Source organism: Panulirus ornatus, chromosome 26, assembly GCF_036320965.1.
Source record: "Panulirus ornatus isolate Po-2019 chromosome 26, ASM3632096v1, whole genome shotgun sequence".
NCBI lineage: Eukaryota > Metazoa > Arthropoda > Malacostraca > Decapoda > Palinuridae > Panulirus > Panulirus ornatus.
In genome coordinates this window covers 7,213,400-7,236,209 of record NC_092249.1, presented here as the reverse complement: position 1 = coordinate 7,236,209, position 22,810 = coordinate 7,213,400, and the positions used below count along the sequence as shown (strand labels likewise).

At 41.0% G+C, this 22,810-nt stretch overlaps 1 protein-coding gene across 2 annotated transcripts; it reads left to right on the top strand.

Moving 5' to 3' along the window:
* The first annotated feature begins 7,130 nt into the window (after positions 1–7,130).
* LOC139757440 (uncharacterized) lies at positions 7,131–9,778 on the top strand. 2 transcript variants are annotated; one of them, XM_071677959.1, is made up of 5 exons: positions 7,131–7,215; positions 7,715–7,783; positions 7,999–9,066; positions 9,262–9,452; positions 9,600–9,778. In XM_071677959.1, exons 2-5 carry the CDS (start codon positions 7,715–7,717, stop codon positions 9,709–9,711), a joined length of 1,440 nt encoding a protein of 479 aa, XP_071534060.1. In that variant the 5' UTR covers positions 7,131–7,215; the 3' UTR covers positions 9,712–9,778. The 2 variants fall into 2 exon arrangements, with proteins under 2 accessions (XP_071534060.1, XP_071534061.1); XM_071677960.1 differs by having other exon boundaries at positions 7,146–7,200.
* The last annotated feature ends 13,032 nt before the right edge of the window (positions 9,779–22,810 follow it).

Genomic DNA, 22,810 nt, shown 5'->3' with positions numbered 1-22,810 from the left:
CTATTGTGACTACGCGGGGTTGCTATGAATACAGTGCATATGAACGTGCACCTCTATAGAACACACAAACCTCCAGCAGCCAGGTTCGAACCCGGGACCCCTGCGTGGCGATCGGGAGAGCTACAGCTAGGCTATAATCGCCCCTTATTGTTAGGTTCGGTAAAATGCTATCTGGAGGTTGTGTGAGCCTGATGATAAATGACCGGTGTAGACCCCGTTACTCACCAACGTGAGGCGAAGGGTATTCGAGTACATAGTATTCGAATGGTCATTTCCCTGTTTAGGGGTGATCATAACCTAGCGGTAGCGCTCCCGCCTGTTGCACAGGGGTCCTAGGTTCGAGCCTGACTGTTGGAGGTTTGTATGTTCTATGAAGGTGCCCATTCATATGCACTAATATATATATATATATATATATATATATATATATATATATATATATATATATATATATATATATATATATATATATTTCTTTCTTTCTTTCAAACTATTCGCCATTTCCCGCATTAGCGAGGTAGCGTTAAGAACAGAGGACTGGGCCTTTGAGGGAATACCCTCACCTGGCCCAATTCTCTGTTCCTTCTTTTGGAAAATTAAAAAAAAAAAACGAGAGGGGAGGATTTCCAGCCCCCCGCTCCCTCCCCTTTTAGTCGCCTTCTACGACACGCAGGGAATACGTGGGAAGTACTCTTAATCCCCTATCCCCAGGGATATATATATATATATATATATATATATATATATATATATATATATATATATATATATATATATATATATACACACTAAAATTACGCAAGTAGCAAGTGTATAAAACATGCAGGTTTAAACCACTTTTCGATACCTTGAAGTTATATATATATATATATATATATATATATATATATATATATATATATATATATATATATATATATATATATATATATTCTTTCTTTTCTTTCAAACTATTCGCCATTTCCCGCATTAGCGAGGTAGCGTTAAGAACAGATGACTGGGCCTTTGAGGGACTACCCTCACCTGGCCCAATTCTCTGTTCCTTCTTTTGGAAAATTAAAAAAAAAAAAAAAAAAAAAATGAGAGGGGAGGATTTCCAGCCCCCCGCTCCCTCCCCTTTTAGTCGCCTTCTACGACACGCAGGGAATACGTGGGAAGTATTCTTGCTCCCCTATCCCCAGGGATAATATATATATATATATATATATATATATATATATATATATATATATATATATATATATATATATATATATATATGTGTGTGTGTGTGTGTGTGTGTGTGTGTGTGTGTGTGTGTGTGTGTGTATGATGATGATGATGAAAACAGTGTGTTTACAACACACGCCCCGAACAGTTGGCCCACGCTCCCCTATAAGGGCCGTCTGCTGGGCTTCTTGGGCAATGTGTGGCTAAAACTTCCCTCATCAAGACATCCCTCTCCCTTGCCAGGTGACCAAACTCGCCACCATCCTGGCACATTGTACCCAAGCAGATGGTCAATATCTCCCCAGCAGGGGACGATGCTCGCGAGCAAGTAGTGGCCCCCCCTTGTGATCCTTGGCCAAAGATATCTAAGTCGAGAGAGATATATATGTTAATCTCCAGTGGTGAAACAAATATTAGCTCTCAAGTTAAGTCGTGAGGATTAAGTGTTCTGGAAAGTTCTGGAAAGCTCAGCCGGCAGGGAGGGAGTTATTTCATTACTCTTCGTATATTACCAAAATATCGATATAATGTCGACTGCTGGCTATTCATGAGTGAGTGACGAATAAGTGAATAACGTTCCTGCGCAACTTGGTTCCCCTAATGTATATTTTCATTCATTCTTCACCGTCTTTCGCCGGCTTCTCCACTTACGTGTGTCCAAAATGACATAAAACTCTGTCGTTGCTGAGTACAGAATCACCAGTCATTAAGGTCCACATGTCGGATAGGTGATATTCTTGATAAGGGAGCCTTCGTTGTCTGTAGAAGGATTCATGACTCCTCCACATCTATCAGTCGGTAGTCCTCTTAGGCTTGTAGTCAAAGCCTATGTTTGAGAAGAGAACACAAGTTAGCGAGGAAACCAGTGTGTCTCTCCAAAACTAAGGTGGCCGATCAGACAGATTAGGGGTTTCAAATATGCTGACTCTACCAGTGGGACTTTCCGTGGGAATTTCCACTATTCGTCTTCTCCCTTCACTAAACCACTCTCCCTGACTCTCTCACTTTGCACACCACTCCGATCAAAATACCCTACATCTGCATCTCTAACATCAAACACATTCAACAGTCCTTGAAAATGGTAGCTCCATCTCCTCCTCACTCCATCACTAATTCTTGCTCACCTCTCTTGCTGCCCTCTTCACTGATGTTCTTATTTGTTCTCTTGTCTTTTGCACGTTATCTACCTCCTTCCAAACCATAATTTCAGTTTTCTTAAAGTTTAATGACACTCTCTCACCCAACAATCACTCGCCCTCTTTTTCAACCCTTGCACCTTCCTCTTGACCTCCTGCCGCTTTCTCTTATACATCTCCCACTCATTTGCACTTCCTTGTAAGTATCATCCAAATGCCTCTTTTTTCTCTTTCACTAATATTACTTCTTCATCCCACCACTCACTATCCTTTCTAATCTGCCGACCTCAAACCTTTCTCATGCCACATGCATCTCTTGCATGTTATCACTGCTGCACTAAATACATCCCATTCCTCACTCACTCCCCTCATTCCATTTGCTCTAACCTTTTGCAATTATTATACGTTCAACCTCTCCTGATATTTCTTCGCACAAGCGTCCTTTCCAAGCTCACTTACTCTCACCACTCTCTTTTCCCCGACATTCCACTCCCCTTCCCCCTATTTTTCAAAACCTCTACAAATCTTCACCTTCGCCTCCTCAAGATAGTGATCAGACGTCCTAATTATTAGGAGTGTAAAAGAGAGTCTTTTACATGTAAATGTCCTAAGAGGGGCAAGGTCGTTTTCCCTGCATCTTACGTACAGTTGTTATGAATTATACCTATACAAAGTAGTTCTTGGGTTCTAAAGAACCTGTAATTCCTGGCAAGAAGGAAAGACCTCTAGAAAAAAAAATATTCATATAAGCTACTTATGTATATCAACCACTAGCATGTGAAGAATCCGTTGTGAAAAAATGAGAAATTCTCTTATGCAAAGGAGAAGAATGAAATAGATCGGAGAAAAGCTGAGACTTACAAAACATACCCCTCAGCCCGGAGACATATCACTTGCCCTCAGCCTGCAGAAATATCATTGGCCAGAGAGGAAAAATACCTTGATAAACAAACACTTCAAGCAGGGATCGTCATTTTTATAACAGGTATGGACGTACTTTTGTGCCAGCTTAGTAGCCAGCAATATGCGGAAAGGAATGTTCCCTTTAGTCTCCGTCAGCATATAATTCGGAGACGTGAGAGAGGCAAAAATGGCCACTTCCTCTTCTTTGTCGTCTTCGCCAGAAGGATCTGGTGATGATGGAAGAGAGGCGGCTCCAGACGTGAAGGATCCCGGAAAAGCACTGGCCACAGGAACCAGAAGGATCCCGGAAAAGCATTAGCCACAGGGACCAGAAGGATCCCGGAAAAGCACTGGCCTCAGGGACCAGAAGGATCCCGGAAAAGGTCCGAGCGAGATACTCTGCCCTGAACACTACTTAAACAGAAAGAAAAAGATAATGCAGTCCCCTTAAAACTACTAGAAGAAATGGATAGCAAAGCTAAGGCTCTCTCCTCTCGCCACTCCCTCCGGCAACACTTCGAACGGGAAACTGGTAGGACTGAACTAGGTAGGACTAAACCAAGTTATTTGAAGCGGACGGGAGAAACCATAGTGAGGTCTGTGGGACCTGGTTGTGGATAGGGCGCTTTGGTTTCGGTGCATTGCGCATGACAGCTAGAGAATGAAAGTGAGTGACTAAGTCGCTTCTTCGTCTGTTCCAAGCAATACCTCGCTAACGCGGGATACGGCAAACAAGTATTGGTAAAAAGTTGTCTCTACCAAACACATTTGAGAGATATCTTGCACTACCAGACATAATAGCTCTGGATCGTATTTTTTTCATCTGGCACCATTAACTGTCACCTGTAAGAGAAATTATACTTGCAATACTCACTGACGCAATTAACGGTGGCACAAAATTTTATAGGAGGAATTATGCTCCCAATACGCACCTACAGAGCGTTAATATCATTTACTGTTCATGATCAAAAAAAGTGTTAGGGACAATATTGGAACATAATTATTTCTGCTTTGTATTTGTAGATTACCCATCATACAACGTTAAGAGCGCATATGAAAGTAATTTGACTCGTTCTTCGAACACATGAACACAAGCGCCACATACACTCTCTGAGTGTCGGAGAGAGAGAGAGAGAGAGAGAGAGAGAGAGAGAGAGAGAGAGAGAGAGAGAGAGAGAGAGAGATTTTGGTACAAATTGTTTGATGGTTTTTTTCTATTGCGCACACACTCAGCCACTTTCTTGCTTATGGTGATAATTACTTCAAGAATTAAACTCTCCAATTCCCACATTTCCTTCCAATTATCCGTAAGTTCAAGTTGACTACAGTGATAATCTTTATGACAACAACAAAGTACAAATGCACCATTGTATCTCACATTATATTTCACAAACAATTACCTCGAGAGGAACGTGCATGTTGGGGTATTCCTTTCTTTCTGTCTTGGATTACTTGATATTCCAATGAAAAAACATATTTGTTTTTAAAGTTTCTGTAGAAAAGACTAACCTCCAGAAGTGCAATAAACGTATAAACGAGCTAGAATATTAACCTAAAACGTATGACAAGATCAACTGATTAATGATAATTATTTATTGAGTTTGTGGAGTGGATGTGCTTGCAATATACATGATAGGTTGGAAGTAAATGGGTCCGAGGTTTGTCTCTGGGTGGCGCCCCCTCGCTAAGGTGGGATACGATGACAAGAATAAGATAGAAAAAAAAAAGTTTATGAGATTCTTTACAGATCATACATGTAACTTGTATTTCATATCGACCCAAGGATGATGCCTTTAGTGATGACTTGTGTGAAAAAAACAAGTGGTGAAGGTCAGGCATTGTGATAGAGACAAGCTTGCTTATCCCATGGAATATAAACAATATAATTCTGGTATGAAGAAGTGCAGCTCAAGTCTTTCTTCACTCACGCGAGATGAATAATGAACATTGTCTCTCTGGTATGTATGATTTATATGATAGGTAATGTATATAGATGGATAAGTATGTATACTGTAGTGTTTTAGCCTACCAATATCTATGAATAATGAACATTGTCTCTCTGGTATGTATGATTTTTATAATAGGTAGTGTATATAGATGGATAAGTATGTATACTGTAGTGTTTTTGCCTACCAATATCTATGAATAATGAACATTGTCTCTGTGGTATGTATGATATACATGATAGGTAGTGTATATAGATGGATAAGTATGTATACTGTTGTGTTTTTACTTACCAATAACTAAAGGCCATTTGTACTACATCACAAGATAATATTTCTTAGCAAACCCTCTCCAGTTTAGTCAAGAGTTAAGTATGATCAATCTATCATCCATATCATACGTTATACATACATTTGATATTCTCGTAGTGCGTACATGGAATATACATTATGTAATGGCATTCAAAGAGACAATGGGGAATGATTATTGTAAGTTGTTCGGTTGTTTCAGCGGAGATTGTGGTGGTTATTCTGCTATGTGACTACTATCTATTGTAGTGGTTATCCTGCTATGTGATTATTATCTATTGTAGTGGTCATTCTGCTATGTGATTACTATCTATTGAATCTAAGTTATACTACAGTCTAAAAGACCTTTTACTGAATATAATCTGTTTTGGGGAGAAACAGAAAATGTGTCTAAAATGAAACGATTAATGTTTTGTTACTGTAAGAGTGTGAGGAACGACTATGAACACATCATAAATAAAAGGTTGGAGAGCGACGACACTTTCATCAAGGAGGTGTGTGTGTGTGTGTGTGTGTGTATAAAACGCCATATGCTTCTATAATCGCGCCATCTATTGAGGAGGCTCAGCTTGATATGTCGGATATAACGGGGAAATCTAGTAATTCACATTACCAAATTATTTAGTTGAATAATGGTATGAAGAATGATAGTGACCTCCATATGGAACGAAAATTATGTTGAAGCTATCAATAGATTTAACTCATATGCTAAAATGGAAACATAGTTAACTGTATATAAGTAGCTTCTCATTCACCAAATACGAGAATGTCTGATCTCCACATTATTTTCATTTTCATGATATACCAGGTGTTCAAAGCTATGCCAAATGTCCAATAAAGTAAATGAATGATAAATTCTCTAGGAACCTCACAGAAACGTTTACTCACATTTTCCTTTTCTCTCGTTTTCTGTAAGGGGGAGGGACTACGGTTAGGAAAGAAATTTATAATCATATTTGTTTACCAAATAGCGTCCTAGTTTTGTCTCTTCGATGTATATCAACTGACTTTTATTTCTCTCTTGTGTCTTCTCTGATGATGTGATTATTACACGAAAGTGCACTTGGGAACTTATCGTGTTTCATTTTCCCCGGGGACTCATGGGAATATATCTTGATCACGCGCAAACTTGTGATCCTTTCCAACATTATACTGGATGTGTAAGTCTTGTGCACATTAGCTTATATCAAATGTTTTCTTTTTTTTTCATTTTTTTCATTGACGCTGTGCCTTACTGCAACATAGAGTACTTGATTATTTTCCCTACTGCTTTGGACACAAACGACATTATTCTACCTGCAGAAACCAATGGAAGCTATTTTCAGGATTTGGAGGTTTTTTCACCTTTTTTGCATAGAGCAAAGACTTATGATCACGATATCAATCCAGATTGACTACAGGTTGCCCTCAGCATGAAACTCTGGCTGTAAACATAAAGGCGACAAAAGCAGACATGAGAGCCATCTGGTGACTGGTAAGAAGGTTGGGAAGGGAGAGGGGGTTTTGTTCATTGTTTGTGAGTGTGTTCGTACGTTCACGTAAACGAGGTTCTAGTTAGTGAAAAACCATTTGTATTACCGAGCTTTCCTGTCCTTCCTATAGTGAAGGAGGTGATGACGTGGACGGCTGAGGAACTGAATGTCACTTTCTTGGTTTTCTTCCAGTAGTCGACATCTGTTGTGTTTGGTTCTGCCGTTGGTGTAAGATCCATTCTGGTAATGTTTGGTTTTTGTGTTGGTGTAATTTCTATATAAGGTTTCTATTATAAAGATGTTTAGTGAGATATGGGTGAATATTGTTTTTGATTGGTGGGTATAGGTTCAATTTTCACTTTTTTGAGTGCTTTTTTTTTTTTTTTTTTATATTTTCATCTTGCTGTGACTTCTAGTATTTCACTTTGTGATTTTCATCGTTGGATGAAATTCAAAGTGAAATTAACGCTTGTATTTCTCTTTTAACGTTAGAAAAAAGATTAATGTTGAGTAAATGCAGTTTTTGTTAGATACCAGTGATTTCAGGTTTGGGGGATCATAAGGTAGTGTATACGTATGCTTTACGACTGCATTGATAGTTTAAATTCCTGCAAGATTAAAGTCAAACGAGTGATTTTCTTTAACATTTTTAAACTCCATATACTGAAAAATCTTTCAAACGTACGGATTCGAAGGTTTTAATTGTAAATTGTGATTTTTGCCTTCGAATTTGAAATTGCAGATGGCGTGGAAATCATTGGTGACACTTGTAGTATGGCAATGTCTACTAACTACCGCACAAAATTTCCAGGTTGGTGTTTTTCCTGTAACTAAACATAACAGGATAGGTTGAAATTTTTCTGAACAATAACACATTTTCTAAATTTTCGTAAATGTTCATACAGCTACATTATATATTTTGCTAATTTCCATATTTTTTCGTCCATGTTCATACATCTACATTATGTATTTTGCTAGTTTCTATAGTTTGTCGTAAAACTAATCTACAGCTTGTATTAACTTCAGAATGTTTACATTGGTGCAAATGACGGAACCAACTCGCGCCAATCCGGGAACATCTTCACTGTAGGCGGGAATGAAAGAAACATTGCAGGTCAATTCTTTAACGAACCTGCTCAGAACTTCGGTGACTTCCCTACAAGTGGCCACATCGGCAGCGCCGCTAATGAAAACTTTGGTCGAGGAGCAGATTTTCATGGTCGAGGAGCAGATTTTGATGGAAGTTCTAATCGTAAATTTGGCAACGTTGGTAATGTAATTGGCATTGACACAACGAGAGTAGTTAGCCCAGCGGTTATCCTAGGTCGACCTGTCGACATGGTCGGTCAGCGACTTAACACTCTTAAAGGAACCTTGTCAAACGGTTTTGGTCGCGGTGACGCTAGTGGTCCTGCCTTAATTCTAGAAGCCATGGAAAGGTTTGCTCCCAGTTTCGGAGGCCCAGCAATCCCTCTAGGTGGTGACAATGCCAGAATCCGAGGTGGCATTGAAGTTTCTGGTCTTGCCATCCCCAAGTTGGGTCCAGCTGCTGTTTTAGGTGATCCAGATGGTATCTTGGGTGGTAGCTTTGTTACTGGCCCTGCTGCTGCTGTTACAGGTGGTCCAGCTGGTGTCTTGGGTGGTAGATTTGGTACCGGCCCTGCTGCTGCTGTCACAGGTGGTCCACCTGGTATCTTAGGTGGTAGATTTGGTACTGGCCCTGCTGCTGTTACAGGTGGTCCAGCTGGTGTCTTGGGTGGTAGCTTTGTTACAGGTGGTCCAGTTGGTGTCTTGGGTGGTAGATTTGGTACCGGCCCTGCTGCTGCTGTCACAGGCGGTCCAGCTAGTGTCTTAGGTGATACATTTGGTACCGGCCCTGCTGTTACAGGTGGTTTAGCTGGTGTCTTGGGTGGAAACATTGGTACCAGCCCCGTTGGTCAAGTCAACAGAATTTTGGAAGCTCCAATCACTCCCACAGTCACACAAACGATCACCATAGACCGGTTTGTGACCCTGACCGACACTGCTTTCCATAGCGTTCCTGTGACCCTGACCGACCTCTCTGTACGGACTGTGCTTGCTACAACGCAACAGGTAAATACGTTCGGAAACTTTGCAGTTTTATTCTTTTTCTTGGTCCAATGTTCAAAAGTTCTTGTAAAGGTGGTAATTTTTTGATCCAATACTCAAAAGTCTGTGTAAAGGTAATAGATTTAATCTTTTTTTGGTCCAATGTTCAAAAGTTCTAAAGGTGATAAATTTATATTAAGTCCTTGCCATCTTCAACAGGTGTTACATACTCCCACGAATGATTTGGTATCACTTGAGAGAACTGTGGTGGTCCGTCCCACGTCCGTGACTGTAACAGCCACAGATACAGACTACAGATACGTGACTGAAACCTCGGTAGACCACGTCATTATCACCCACACATCTTACAGAATCAAGCAAGTCACTTACACTACGACAGCTACTAGAGCGTAAGTTCAGTAAAGTTGTTAAATTGGAAAAAAGAATACCATAATGACAATTTAACTTCGATTTCAAATTGACAAGTGCTTAAACATGTGTAATTGATCGTTGTACCTATTATGTAAAAGCCAATAATGTTGATTTATTTCTTGCAGATCAACACATACTTCAACGTTCGTACGAACAATCGTCAGAACACAAAGGACTACATTGACTGAGTACCTCACTATTACTGACGCAGCCTACGCTCCCAAGCCTTATTACTAGTTCACAATGGAAATTTGTCCAATGTTTGTCCATTAAGAAAATAACCAAATAAAAAAGATAAAACTTATTTGATGTATTATATACAAAACCTTTGACATCCCTTCCGGCATTACGTCTTTTATCATGGTAATGCAAAATAAAGTTGGAATGTACATTAATGGTAAAAGTCCTTCACTTTAACTATGTAATAAATTGATCAATTACAATAGGTTCCATATCGTTCCACGGAATAAAAAAAGTTTTCTGATCACGTGTAGACTTTAAAACCAAAGCAATGACACGATGTTCAAATTTGAGTATCTAAATTACTAATGCAACTAATCTTATTTCGTACTAGTCAGTGATGTTCAGTATTGTATTCGGATGCTATCTCATAGCATTACTGAAATATTCGTGCATGTATTTGATATTGATCCCGTTGGTAATAATGCACTAAATTATATAAAGATACAGTGGATTACACTTATTAAACTAAAGTATATGAAGATACAATGGATAACAACCGTTTTCAACTAAAAGTATATGAAAATACAATGGATAACACACGGTGGAAATGCAAAGGAGAGAACACGCATGACGTACAAATAAGACTAATAGAGCACATTTTGCATATCCCCCTACAAGACAATGTAGTTATACGTAGACTTTGTGCCAATAACGGCACTGAGAGCTCACGCACTCCTGACATGTGCCAATAACGGCACACCTACAGAACTGGCTATCATTGACAAGATCCCGAACCAAACTAAGATTTTTACTAATCTTAACACTCGCAAAAGTAAAGCTAATGAATAAACAACACTTGCTAACTGATTAAATGAAGCAAATGAGAACTAGCAACCACATGTCCCATAAAACTACCACAGATTACAAAAGACGCTAGAAAAGTATCAGAGGTGAACTATATTAAGATGGCTAAGAAATTTACTTTCTCTTGAGAGCAAAGTTTCGCGGGTATTTCGTCTTGATTTACTTCCCAGATTTTACGAAGTGAAAATTTTTTTTTTTTTTTCGCCTTTTTTCACAAACTCTTCAGAGTCGCTCTTCACGGGTATTTCGCTGACAGTACAAGTCCCTGTATACTAAATGGTGGAAGAAGACTTTTCAGTCTCCAAATGGGTACTCCGGGAAAGACAGATTTGCGATAGCTTTATACTTTTGCTATCCTTTCGTATCCTGCTTTTAAGGTGGAGACCACACCATTCAGTATTGTTAAAGCCAGACGACTTCGTTCTGACCTTGGTTTTGTGTGGTCTGTGTACCTATGTAACTATATAAGTCAAGACCAAGTGAGGAATGGAGAACGTGTCTCTCGTACGTCTTGAACTTCGTCAGGCATCATTATTAGCAGTTATATATAGAAAAAAATGGAAATCCACGTCTCATTCTATCTATCGTTCAAACTCCTGTCTTTCCAAGCAGGCGCAGAAACTACCAATTGAATTACGCCATTTGGTCTCTTCATAACATAGTTTACCAAGCTGACTTGGGCACTAGCAGATTTTCTATCGGCCATTACCTGTTGAACTTGGTCGATTGGTCCATTCAATCATAGGCGTCCTCTATGGTCAGCAGCACCACCACTCAAGACGGATCTGGATACGAGCAACGTCAGTGTTCACTTCTCGGGTAAAGAAGTTGGGCACCACCACCTAAAGCATAAGCGGCGGGGTTCAGTCGCCTTTACGACGAAGTCTAACAGGTGGGTCTTCATCACTTGTTCTCTTCTTCGTCTCCCAAGATCCTCAACTGCGTCTGCCCTCAGCTTCGTACCCCTCGGAGGGTAGAGTGTTCGTCAAAATTCCACTGTTGGAGGGTGCAGACTTGGTGCATCCTCCTCCTCCTCCTCGAGTTGTGTCTGTACGTACTCCCTCTGGACGAGCACCTACAGGCATGCTCAAGGTTCAGGTCTCTGAACGAGTGACGTATTACCCAAAGACTCTGGAGGTCGACTTTATGGCAGAACCAATCGTGCGAGAAAGTGTTTCAATCTCTCCTCGGGGAGCTGGATCGCCACCCACCTCGGAGGTAACAGGTCCTCCATCTTCCACAACCTAGGAAGAACTACCCACAACGGAGCGGTGGCATATCACCCGACGTTGCTAGCTGACCCATAGAGCTCTATTGGTTTTGATACTTCGCTACACCTTCTCAACCTGATCAAACAGAGCGTCTTCCTATAGCGACCACCTCCGAGCCAGGAAAAGCGCTGTTTTAGTCAGTACAGCGTCACGTTGCCTTAAACTCCGCTGCTCACGGAGGCCCCGTTCCTGGAGGACCAGTTGAACAATACTTCGTTGCTCGTTGATATGGCATTAGGCCTCCGTGCATTCCAACTCAGATGTTGACACACCACACGAACTGGACATTGTCGACCCCGGCCATATCTCCCTAGCTACACCATGTAGTCCGCGAGCAAAGAACGAGAAAGGATCACCAAAACTCCCTCCTGCTGTTATCCTGGCATGGACAGAGGACGACACTCGTTTCCCTTGTCGTGTAGTGCTCGACGAACTTGCATTCCTAAGCCACTGAGGACGCTGATCTCTCCTCCCTGTTTGTCCAACACACCTTGCGGTCATTCGAAACGGCCGATCCGGGGAAGCATCCACTGGCACATGGGGCCCGACAAGATTCTCTCATTTCTAAGCACAAGTTCATTGCATGAGTCGTGGGAAATGGTACGTTCCATTAGAATTTGGTACCTGGCACACTGAATCTAGACGACACAACGTGATTAGCTATGCCACATCACCAGTTTTGACTGGATGCGAGTCCTTACCAGAATGTGTAAGTGATTTTCCATGTACAGGTCAATTCGTGTTACGTATTTTAGTTTAGGCATGGGAGCGTCCACTCTCACTATGTACATAATCCTACTCAATATGTGCATCTTTATTTTTGGAAATTAATTTTCTGAATAACACAATTATGCGTAACTGTACTTTATTCTTATTCCGTAATATATGTCTTCCAAAGTATTGATAATTTCCATATACTTTCGCATGGGTAAATTGTGCTCGTTCACTGGAAATTTTTCTGTCTTATCCTTCACTTAACTTTGAGGTGCGTGTTTTTTTTATTTTCTTTTTGTGTGAGTGTTTAATACAACTAAAACAAATGTGAATATAAACCTCTTTCCTAACAGTAGTCATTCTCCCTTATAGGAAATGAGGAAAATAAACGTTTCTGTGAGGTTCCTAAGAGAATTTATCATTTATCTTATTGGATATCTGGCATAGCTTTGAACACCTGGTATATCATAAAAATGAAAATAATGTGGAGATCAGACATTCTCGTATTTGGTGAATGAAAAGCTACTTATGTACAGTTAACTTTATGTTTCCATTTTAGCATATGATCGAGATAATGTGATCAGACATTCTCGTATTTGATGAAAAGCTACTTATATACAGTTAACTGTATGTTTCCATTTTAGCATATGAAATAAAATCTATTGATAGCTTCAACATAATTTTCATTCCATAAGGTCACTATCATTCTACATACCATTATTCAACTAAATAATTCGGTAATGTGAATTACTAGATTTCCCCATTATATCCGACATATCAAGCTGAGCCTCCTCAATAGATGGCGCGATTATTGAAGCATATGGCGTTTTACACACACACACACACACACACACACACACCTCCTTGATGAAAGTGTCGTCGCTCTCCAACCTTTTATCTATGATGGGTTCATAGTCGTTCCTGAAACTCTTACAGTAACAAAACATTAATCGTTTCATTTTAGACATATTTTCTGTTTCTCCCCAAAACAGATTATATTCAGTAAAAGGTCTTTTAGACTGTAGTATAACTTAGATTCAATAGATAGTAATCACATAGCAGAATAACCACTACAATAGATAGTAGTCACATAGCAGAATAACCACTACAATAGATAGTAGTCACATAGCAGAATAACCACTACAATAGATAGTAGTCACCTAGCAGAATAACCACTACAATAGATAGTAGTCACATAGCAGAATAACCACTACAATAGATAGTAGTCACATAGCAGAATAACCACTACAATAGATAGTAGTCACATAGCAGAATAACCACTACAATAGATAGTAGTCACATAGCAGAATAACCACTACAATAGATAGTAGTCACATAGCAGAATAACCACCACAATCTCCGCTGAAACAACCGAACAACTTACAATAATCATTCCCCATTGTCTCTTTGAATGCCATTACATAATGTAGATTCCATGTACGCACTACGAGAATATTAATTGTATGTATAACGTATGATATGGATGATAGATTGATCATACTTAACGCTTGACTAAATTGGAGAGGGTTTGCTAAGAAATATTATCTTGTGATGTAGTACAAATGACCTTTAGTTATTGGTAAGCAAAAAGACAACCGTATACATGTTTATCCATCTATATACATTACCTATTATATAAATCATACATACCAGAGAGACAATGTTCATTATTCATCTCGCGTGAGTGAAGAAAGACTTGAGCTGCATTTCTTCATACCAGCATTATATTGTTTATATTGTTTATATTCCATGGGATAAGCAAGCTTGTGTCTATCACAATGCCTAACCTTCACCACTTGTTTTTTTTTCACACAAGTCATCACTAAAGGCATCATCCTTAGGTCGATATGAAATACAAGTTACATGTGTGATCTGTAAAAAAATCTTAAACTTTTTTTCTATCTTATTCATGTCATCGTATCCCACCTTAGCGAGGGGGCGCCAACCAGAGACAAACCTCGGACCCATTTACTTCCAACTTACCATGTATATTGCAGCACATCCAGTCCACAAACTCAATGACTTATCATCATTAATCAGTTGATCTTTTCATACGTTTTGGTTAATATTCTATCTCGTTTATACGTGTATTGCACTTCTGGAGGTTAGTCTTTTCTACAGAAACTTTAAAAACAAATATGTTTTTTTCATTGGAATATCAAGTAATCCAAGACAGAAGCAAAGGAATACCCCAACATGCACGTTCCTCTTGAGGTAATTGTTTGTGAAATATGATGTGAGATACAATGGTGCTTTTTTGTACTTGGTTGTTGTCATAAACATTATCACTGTCGTCAACTTGAACTTACGGATAATTGGAAGGAAATGTGGGAATTGGAGAGTTTAATTCTTGGAGTAATTATCACCATAAGCAATAAAGTGGCTGAGTGTGTGCGCAATAGAAACAAAACCATCAAACAATTTGTACCAAAATTTCTCTCTCTCTCTCTCTCTCTCTCTCTCTCTCTCTCTCTCTCTCTCTCTCTCTCTCTCTCCGATACTCAGAAAGTGTATGTGGCACTTGTCATCTCTTCACAGAAAGAATGGGTGTGTTCACAGGAAAGTACAGGAATATGTAAGTCCTCGAGGGTAAGGAGCAGCAAGAACTGAGCTTGGCCGTAGCTGTTCTTTTGACTGTTGAATATGTCACGTAAGGAGATCAAGGCTCTTACAACACATTCCAATCATTACAGTCTTGAAAGATGTTCTCCTATTCCTAAGTCTTTAGTTGGGAGGTATGTTGTGGGTGGATGACGATAGCTTAGAATACTGTACTGATCCAGACTGACTCCAAAAATGTACGTTCTAATACGCATTCTCACAATCTCACAAATGCACAAACACTTAAGTCAGTTTATATATTTCATTCCATCAGTTAGATCTCCAGGTCCAGTTTCTAGTCTACTAACAGTACTCGCCGAAGCTGACTTTTCACTCGAGGTGAAATGTCTTGCTGCTTTCCTCCTTCCCCTAGACTCTCTTTACCTCACAGGCAAGGAGACTGCTGCAGGCGAAATAGATGTGTTGCACTTATTTCCAGCAAACCCAATGAACACCTTTCATGATATCTTATCAGTCTTTTCAGTTCTATTTCTCATGCATCATACGTGACACATCACATGACCTGGTAACTAATGGGCAGATGTTTGACAATTATGATCAACGTCAATGCTGGGAAATGTTCTCACAATCTCACCATCTTGCCATTCCTCATGGTCTAGTGGCAGAGGATGGTACGACCTCACACCTTCCAATTCAAGGGGCTCCTCCTTTGCTTTCCACTTCAAAGGGAAGGTCATCTCATCTTTACTAAACTGCACCTTGACTAATTTCTCATCTTCCTTACACTACATCTTCATTACACCCGTGTCATCGTTCAACTACATCTTAATTACACGTTTATCTTCACTAAACTACATCTTATTACACATAATTTTTTACGATACTCTTGTATTTGCTTCACTGTCATCTCCACTACACCCCTAATTTCATGATACCCCAATTCTTGATAGTCTGTCATATTCATTATACTTTTTTCTTCACGATACCCTGATATCTGCTACGCTGTCGTCTTCACAAAACCTTATTTTCCCCAAAGACGTTTTTACATTACATTCTCACATTCACCACACCTTCATAATTACACTTTTTTTTTTTATTAAACCATCTCGTTCTCGCCTTCATTTTCACAATTCACTTTCATTATAGCCATAATTGTCAGGTCTTGGTCCATGTGCACTATATTTTTATCTTCACTACAATCTCATCTTATCATATCTTTGTCTCCTCTATACCCATCACATTCAGTATATCCTGATCTTCACAATACTTTTTTCACTATACTGTCATCTTCACTACACCCTAATCTACACTTATTCACAACACTACTATCTTCACTAGACCCTAATGTACACTTTTTCGCTATACTTTCATCTTCACTACACCCTACTCTACACTTACTCACAACACTGCTATCTTCACTAGACCCTAATGTACACTTTTTCACTATACTTTCATCTTCACTACACCCTACTCTACACTTATTCACAACACTGCTATCTTCACTAGACCCTAATGTACACTTTTTCACTATACTTTCACCTTCACTACACCCTAATCTACACTTATTCACAACACTGCTATCTTCACTAGACCCTAATGTACACTTTTTCACTATACTTTCATCTTCACTACACCCTAATCTACACTTATTCACAACACTGCTATCTTCACTAGACCCTAATGTACACTTTTTCACTATACTTTCATCTTCACTACACCCTACTCTACACTTATTCACAACACTGCTATCTTCACTAGACCCTAATGTACACTTTTTCACTATACTTTCATCTTCACTACACCCTAATCTACACTTATTCACAACACTGCTATCTTCACTAGACCCTAATGTACACTTTTTCACTATACTTTCATCTTCACTACACCCTACTCTACACTTATTCACAACACTGCTATCTTCACTAGACCCTAATGTACACTTTTTCACTATACTTTCATCTTCACTACACCCTAATCTACACTTATTCACAACATTGCTATCTTACTAGACCCTAATGCAAACTTTTTCACTATACTTTCATCTTCACTACACCCTAATCTACACTTATTCACAACATTGCTATCTTACTAGACCCTAATGCACACTTTTTCGCTATACTTTCATCTTCACTACACCCTACTCTACACTTATTCACAACACTGCTATCTTCACTAGACCCTAATGTACACTTTTTCACTATACTTTCATCTTCACTACACCCTACTCTACACTTATTCACAACACTGCTATCTTCACTAGACCCTAATGTACACTTTTTCACTATACTTTCATCTTCACTACACCCTACTCTACACTTATTCACAACACTGCTATCTTCACTAGACCCTAATGTACACTTTTTCACTATACTTTCATCTTCACTACACCCTAATCTACACTTATTCACAACATTGCTATCTTACTAGACCCTAATGCAAACTTTTTCACTATACTTTCATCTTCACCACACCCTAATCTACACTTATTCACAACATTGCTATCTTACTAGACCCTAACGCACACTTTTTCAGTATACTTTCATCTTCACTACACCCCTCAGTACACTTTTTTCACAACACTTCCATATCCACCACACCCTAATATCTTCACTTTTTCGCAACACTTTCTCTTACAACTCTCCCTAATCTACACAATTTCGCAACATTTCTATCTTCACCACACCCTAGTCTACATTTTTTTCGCAACACTTCCATCTTCACCAAACCCAAGTCTACACTTTTTTTGTATCACTTCCACCTTCACCACACCCTACTTGTGCACTTATTTCAAAATACTTCCATATTCACCAACACTATCTTTTCACTTTTTCTAGACACCTCCATCTTCACTACAATCTAGTCCACATTTCTTTACAACAATGCCATCTTCACTATGCCCTAATCTGCACTTTAATATACACTTTGTCTCGATACTTCCATCTTCACTAAACCTCAATATATACTACATCCTCGACACTTCTGACTTCTGGCCTCTTTCAAACTGTCTTTATCATGCATTTCTTTTTCGTTCGTAGTTTCTTTGACGGTGCATGTCAAAAACAAATCACACTATCAATAAAAAGAAACAAACATGGCTAAATTTCTTACCAGATTGGAGAACGTGGCTGTGTGTGCGCTCGTTACGCTCTGTTTGGTGACGTGTCTCGGCACCCTATACGCCTCGTACTTGAGCATCAGGTGCGACGCTCTCCTGAGCAACGTAAAGACGGCGAGAGCCCGCCTACCGCTGTCTTTGTTCCCGTTCTTTTGGAAGCGGCCCCTGCCCTCGACAGAAGACCCGACCTCAATATGGTTCCCCGTCGTGGGAACCATCCGTGTTCTAATGTTCAGGTACAGGTTGTATCAGAACCTCAAGAATATTCGGAACGCCGAGGTGAGGATTGCAAAAACTCTAGAGTTCGTCTATCATTGGCCTCTCCTGGTGGTGGCCGCGGGCGCTCTTGCTGTTGGTTTGTGGTGGAGGCGGTGTTTACGTAAGCGGACACCTGTCACAACCGGCCAAAGGAGACAGTCTCTGGCTCCCGAGACTGACGAGCCTCTGATTCCCGAGACTGACGCGCCTCTGATTCCCGAGGATGCCCCTGAGGAAGTCCTAGCTTTCCGGGAGGACCAGACTAAGGTTTACCCTTCAAAAGACTTGGACGACAGGCCTGTCCTCGAGACGTTGACTACTCGGCCGAAGGTCCAGGAACAACAAAAAGAGCAGACTAAAGTCCTCAAAGCTCAGCGAGAGAAGACTAAGGTCCTTCCTACCCAGATGATCAAGACTGCGGTCCAGCATGCAGTAAACTTGGACGACACGCTTATCCATCCGACACCGTGGTTATGGTCAAAAGTTCAGGGAGATACGAAGGACCAGACTAAGGTTTTTCCTACTAGGAAGAACCGGACTGTGGTCCACCCATCTACAAACCTGGACGACAGGCCTATCTGTCAATCACTCATGACATGGCCCGACCGAGCTAAGGTCCTGGACCGTCGGAAGCAGCAGACTGAGGTCCACTCTCCAAGAGACCTGGATGACAGGCCTATCCGTCAATCACTCATGACATGGCCCAAAGTCCAGGTGAATGACCGAGCTGAGGTCCACTCTCCAGGAGACCTGGATGACAGGCCTATCCGTCAATCACTCATGACATGGCCCAAAGTCCAGGTGAATGACCGAGCTGAGGTCCACTCTCCAGGAGACCTGGATGACAGGCCTATCCGTCAATCACTCATGACATGGCCCAAAGTCCAGGTGAATGACCGAGCTGAGGTCGACTCTCCAGGAGACCTGGATGACAGGCCTATCCGTCAATCACTCATGACATGGCCCAAAGTCCAGGTGAATGACCGAGCTGAGGTCGACTCTCCAGGAGACCTGGATGACAGGCCTATCCGTCAATCACTCATGACATGGCCCAAAGTCCAGGTGAATGACCGAGCTGAGGTCGACTCTCCAGGAGACCTGGATGACAGGCCTATCCGTCAATCACTCATGACATGGCCCAAAGTCTAGGTGAATGACCGAGCTGAGGTCGACTCTCCAGGAGACCTGGATGACAGGCCTATCCGTCAATCACTCATGACATGGCCCAAAGTCCAGGTGAATGACCGAGCTGAGGTCGACTCTCCAGGAGACCTGGATGACAGGCCTATCCGTCAATCACTCATGACATGGCCCAAAGTCCAGGTGAATGACCGAGCTGAGGTCGACTCTCCAGGAGACCTGGATGACAGGCCTATCCGTCAATCACTCATGACATGGCCCAAAGTCCAGGTGAATGACCGAGCTGAGGTCGACTCTCCAGGAGACCTGGATGACAGGCCTATCCGTCAATCACTCATGACATGGCCCAAAGTCCAGGTGAATGACCGAGCTGAGGTCGACTCTCCAAGAGACCTGGATGACAGGCCTATCCGTCAATCACTCATGACATGGCCCAAAGTCCAGGTGAATGACCGAGCTGAGGTCCACTCTCCAAGAGACTTGGACGACAGGCCTATCCGTCAATCACTCATGACATGGCCCAAAGTCCAGGTGAATGACCGAGCTGAGGTCCCGGCCCTTCGCAAGAAGCAGACTGAGGTCGACTCTCCAAGCGACCTGGATGACAGGCCTATCCGTCAATCACTCATGACATGGCCCAAAGTCCAGGTACCTTGGAATGACCGGAAGAACCAGACTGAGGTCGCCAAGGATATCGTTGGGGTACCTGATAAGAAAATCCTCCCCAAATCCCTGAAAAATATTAGGAAAACAGTATCCTGGTGGGACAAGGATATGGCTGTCCTTCCGGAGAGCATTTCCATGACAAGCGAAACTCCAAAACCACCAAGAGTAGCTACCCCGACCAGCACTGCTGTAGTGCCCTACCGAGGCAAAGTTGTCGTCCCCCATGGAGTCACCAAAGAATTGCTCCGGAGACTATTTGAGTATGGTGCCTTTCCGTTACTAGGGAATTGGAAAACACCAGCTTTGACTATGATACCTCGAGGCTTAAAACCTTATATGGTGATACCTGAAATCATCACTCCTTCAGATGATGATGAAGCACTGGACCCTGTGGCCAGTGCTTTTCCGGGATCCTTCACGTCTTGAGCCGCCTCTCTTCCGTCACCACCAGATCCTTCTGGCGAAGACGGACAAAGAGGAGGAGGTAGCCATGACTGCGTCTTATAGAAATGACGAGCCCTGATTGACATGTTTGTTTATCGAGGTATTTTTTCCTCTCCGGCTCGTGATGTTTCTCCAATCTGTTTCATTCTTCTCCTTTATATAAGGGAATTTCTCATTTATAAAATGGATTCTTCACATGCTAGTATATATATATTTTTTCCAGAGGTCTTTCATTCTTGACAGGAATTACAGGGTCTTTAGAACCGAAGAACTATTTTGTATAATTGCCATTCATAACTGTATTAAGGTGTAGGAAAAACGACCTTGCCCCTCTTAGGACATTTATACGCAAAAGACTGTCTTTTACACTCCTAATAATTAGGACGTCTGATCACTGTCTTGTGGAGGCGAAGGTGAAGATTTGTAGAGGTTTTGAAAAACAGGGGGAAGGGGAGTGGGATGGCGGGGAAAAGAGAGTGGTGAGAGTAAGTGAGCTTGGAAAGGACGCTTGTGCGAAGAAATACCAGGAGAGGTTGAACGTATAATAATTGCAAAAGGTAAGAGCAAATGGAATGAGGGGAGTGAGTGAAGAATGGGATGTATTTAGTGTATACCAATCGCATAGATTAATGTGCTATGTGATTATACTTTCCAATCACATGGATTAATATGCTATGTGATTATACTTTCCAATCACATGGATTAATATGCTATGTGATTATACTTTCCAATCACATAGATTAATATGCTATGTGATTATGCTTTCCAATCTTTCCATTATTTTCCGTCGCTATGGTAATCCTAATCCTAATCCATCTTGCAGAGTATTAGAAATGAAAGTTCTCTTCATGTGAATGAATAGCCAGTCGGCGAGATTCTCTTTTTATCCTTAAAGTCAAAAGCTTTCCATTCATCACAGTCAAAAGTGTTCAAGAGTTTTCCCGATGTAGCAATCACAGTCCGGTGAAAATGCCCTTTGACAGAAATGGACGGATAAAGAGGAAAAATGCCCTTTGACAGAAATGGACGGATAAAGAGGAAAAATGCCCTTTGACAAAAATGGACGGATAAAGAGGAAAAATGCCCTTTGACAGAAATGGACGGATAAAGAGGAAAAATGCCCTTTGACAGAAATGGACGGATATAGAGGAAAAATGCCCTTTGACAGAAATGGACGGATAAAGAGGAAAAATGCCCTTTGACAGACATGGACGGATAAAGAGGAAAACAAAAAGGATCGTTTCGTTTTGCCATGCCTGTGGGCGTCTGTGAATTCCCAGTAGCGTTTTAGGGGAAACAGAAATCGTTTGGCCAAACCTGTAACCGGGTTGGCTGTGTTTTGTTCGTGACGTCCTCTGATTGCTCCATGTTTCTCCATGTTAGCACAAGTAACCACAGCAGATAAGATGGTCCAGATGATCAAACAAGCATTTCCTGATGACTGTGTCTTAATGCCTTTACACTGTTTATTGTCAATGGATGACTGTTACGTTTGTGAGCTCAGGAGATATGTGGAGAAGGAAACTTGATATTCTACTTTGAGTATTGCAGTGAGTATGGCATGACGGGACAACAAGGTCTGTACTCTCACTTCATCATGTACAAATGTCAGCCTTAGTGAATACATTAGAATACATTGAATACATTTAGAAGGTGGTACTTGCGCTAACAGCAATGCAAACTGAGACTCTGAACATGATAAACACGGGCCTGGCCGGGCCGGGCCGCCCAGCCTCTCGCCAACGCGGTTACTGGTTTGGCCAAACGATTTCTGTTTCCCCTAAAACGCTACTGGGAATTCACAGACGCCCACAGGCATGGCAAAACGAAACGATCCTTTTTTTTTTTTTTCCCCTCTTTATCCGTCCATGTCTGTCAAGGGGCATTTTTCCTCTTTATCCGTCCATTTCTGTCAAAAGGCATTTTTCCTCTATATCCGTCCATTTCTGTCAAAGGGCATTTTTCCTCTTTATCCGTCCATTTCTGTCAAAGGGCATTTTTCCTCTTTATCCGTCCATTTCTGTCAAAGGGCATTTTTCCTCTTTATCCGTCCATTTCTGTCAAAGGGCATTTTTCCTCTTTATCCGTCCATTTCTGTCAAAGGGCATTTTCACCGGAC

Bases quoted from the DNA above. Each gene is read 5' to 3' on its own strand.
- LOC139757440 (XM_071677959.1), top strand. From the start codon at position 7,715: ATGGCGTGGAAATCATTGGTGACACTTGTAGTATGGCAATGTCTACTA. The intron at 9,067-9,261 runs GTAAATACGTTC...CATCTTCAACAG, and splicing joins TGCTTGCTACAACGCAACAG to GTGTTACATACTCCCACGAA. The intron at 9,453-9,599 runs GTAAGTTCAGTA...TATTTCTTGCAG, and splicing joins ACTACGACAGCTACTAGAGC to ATCAACACATACTTCAACGT.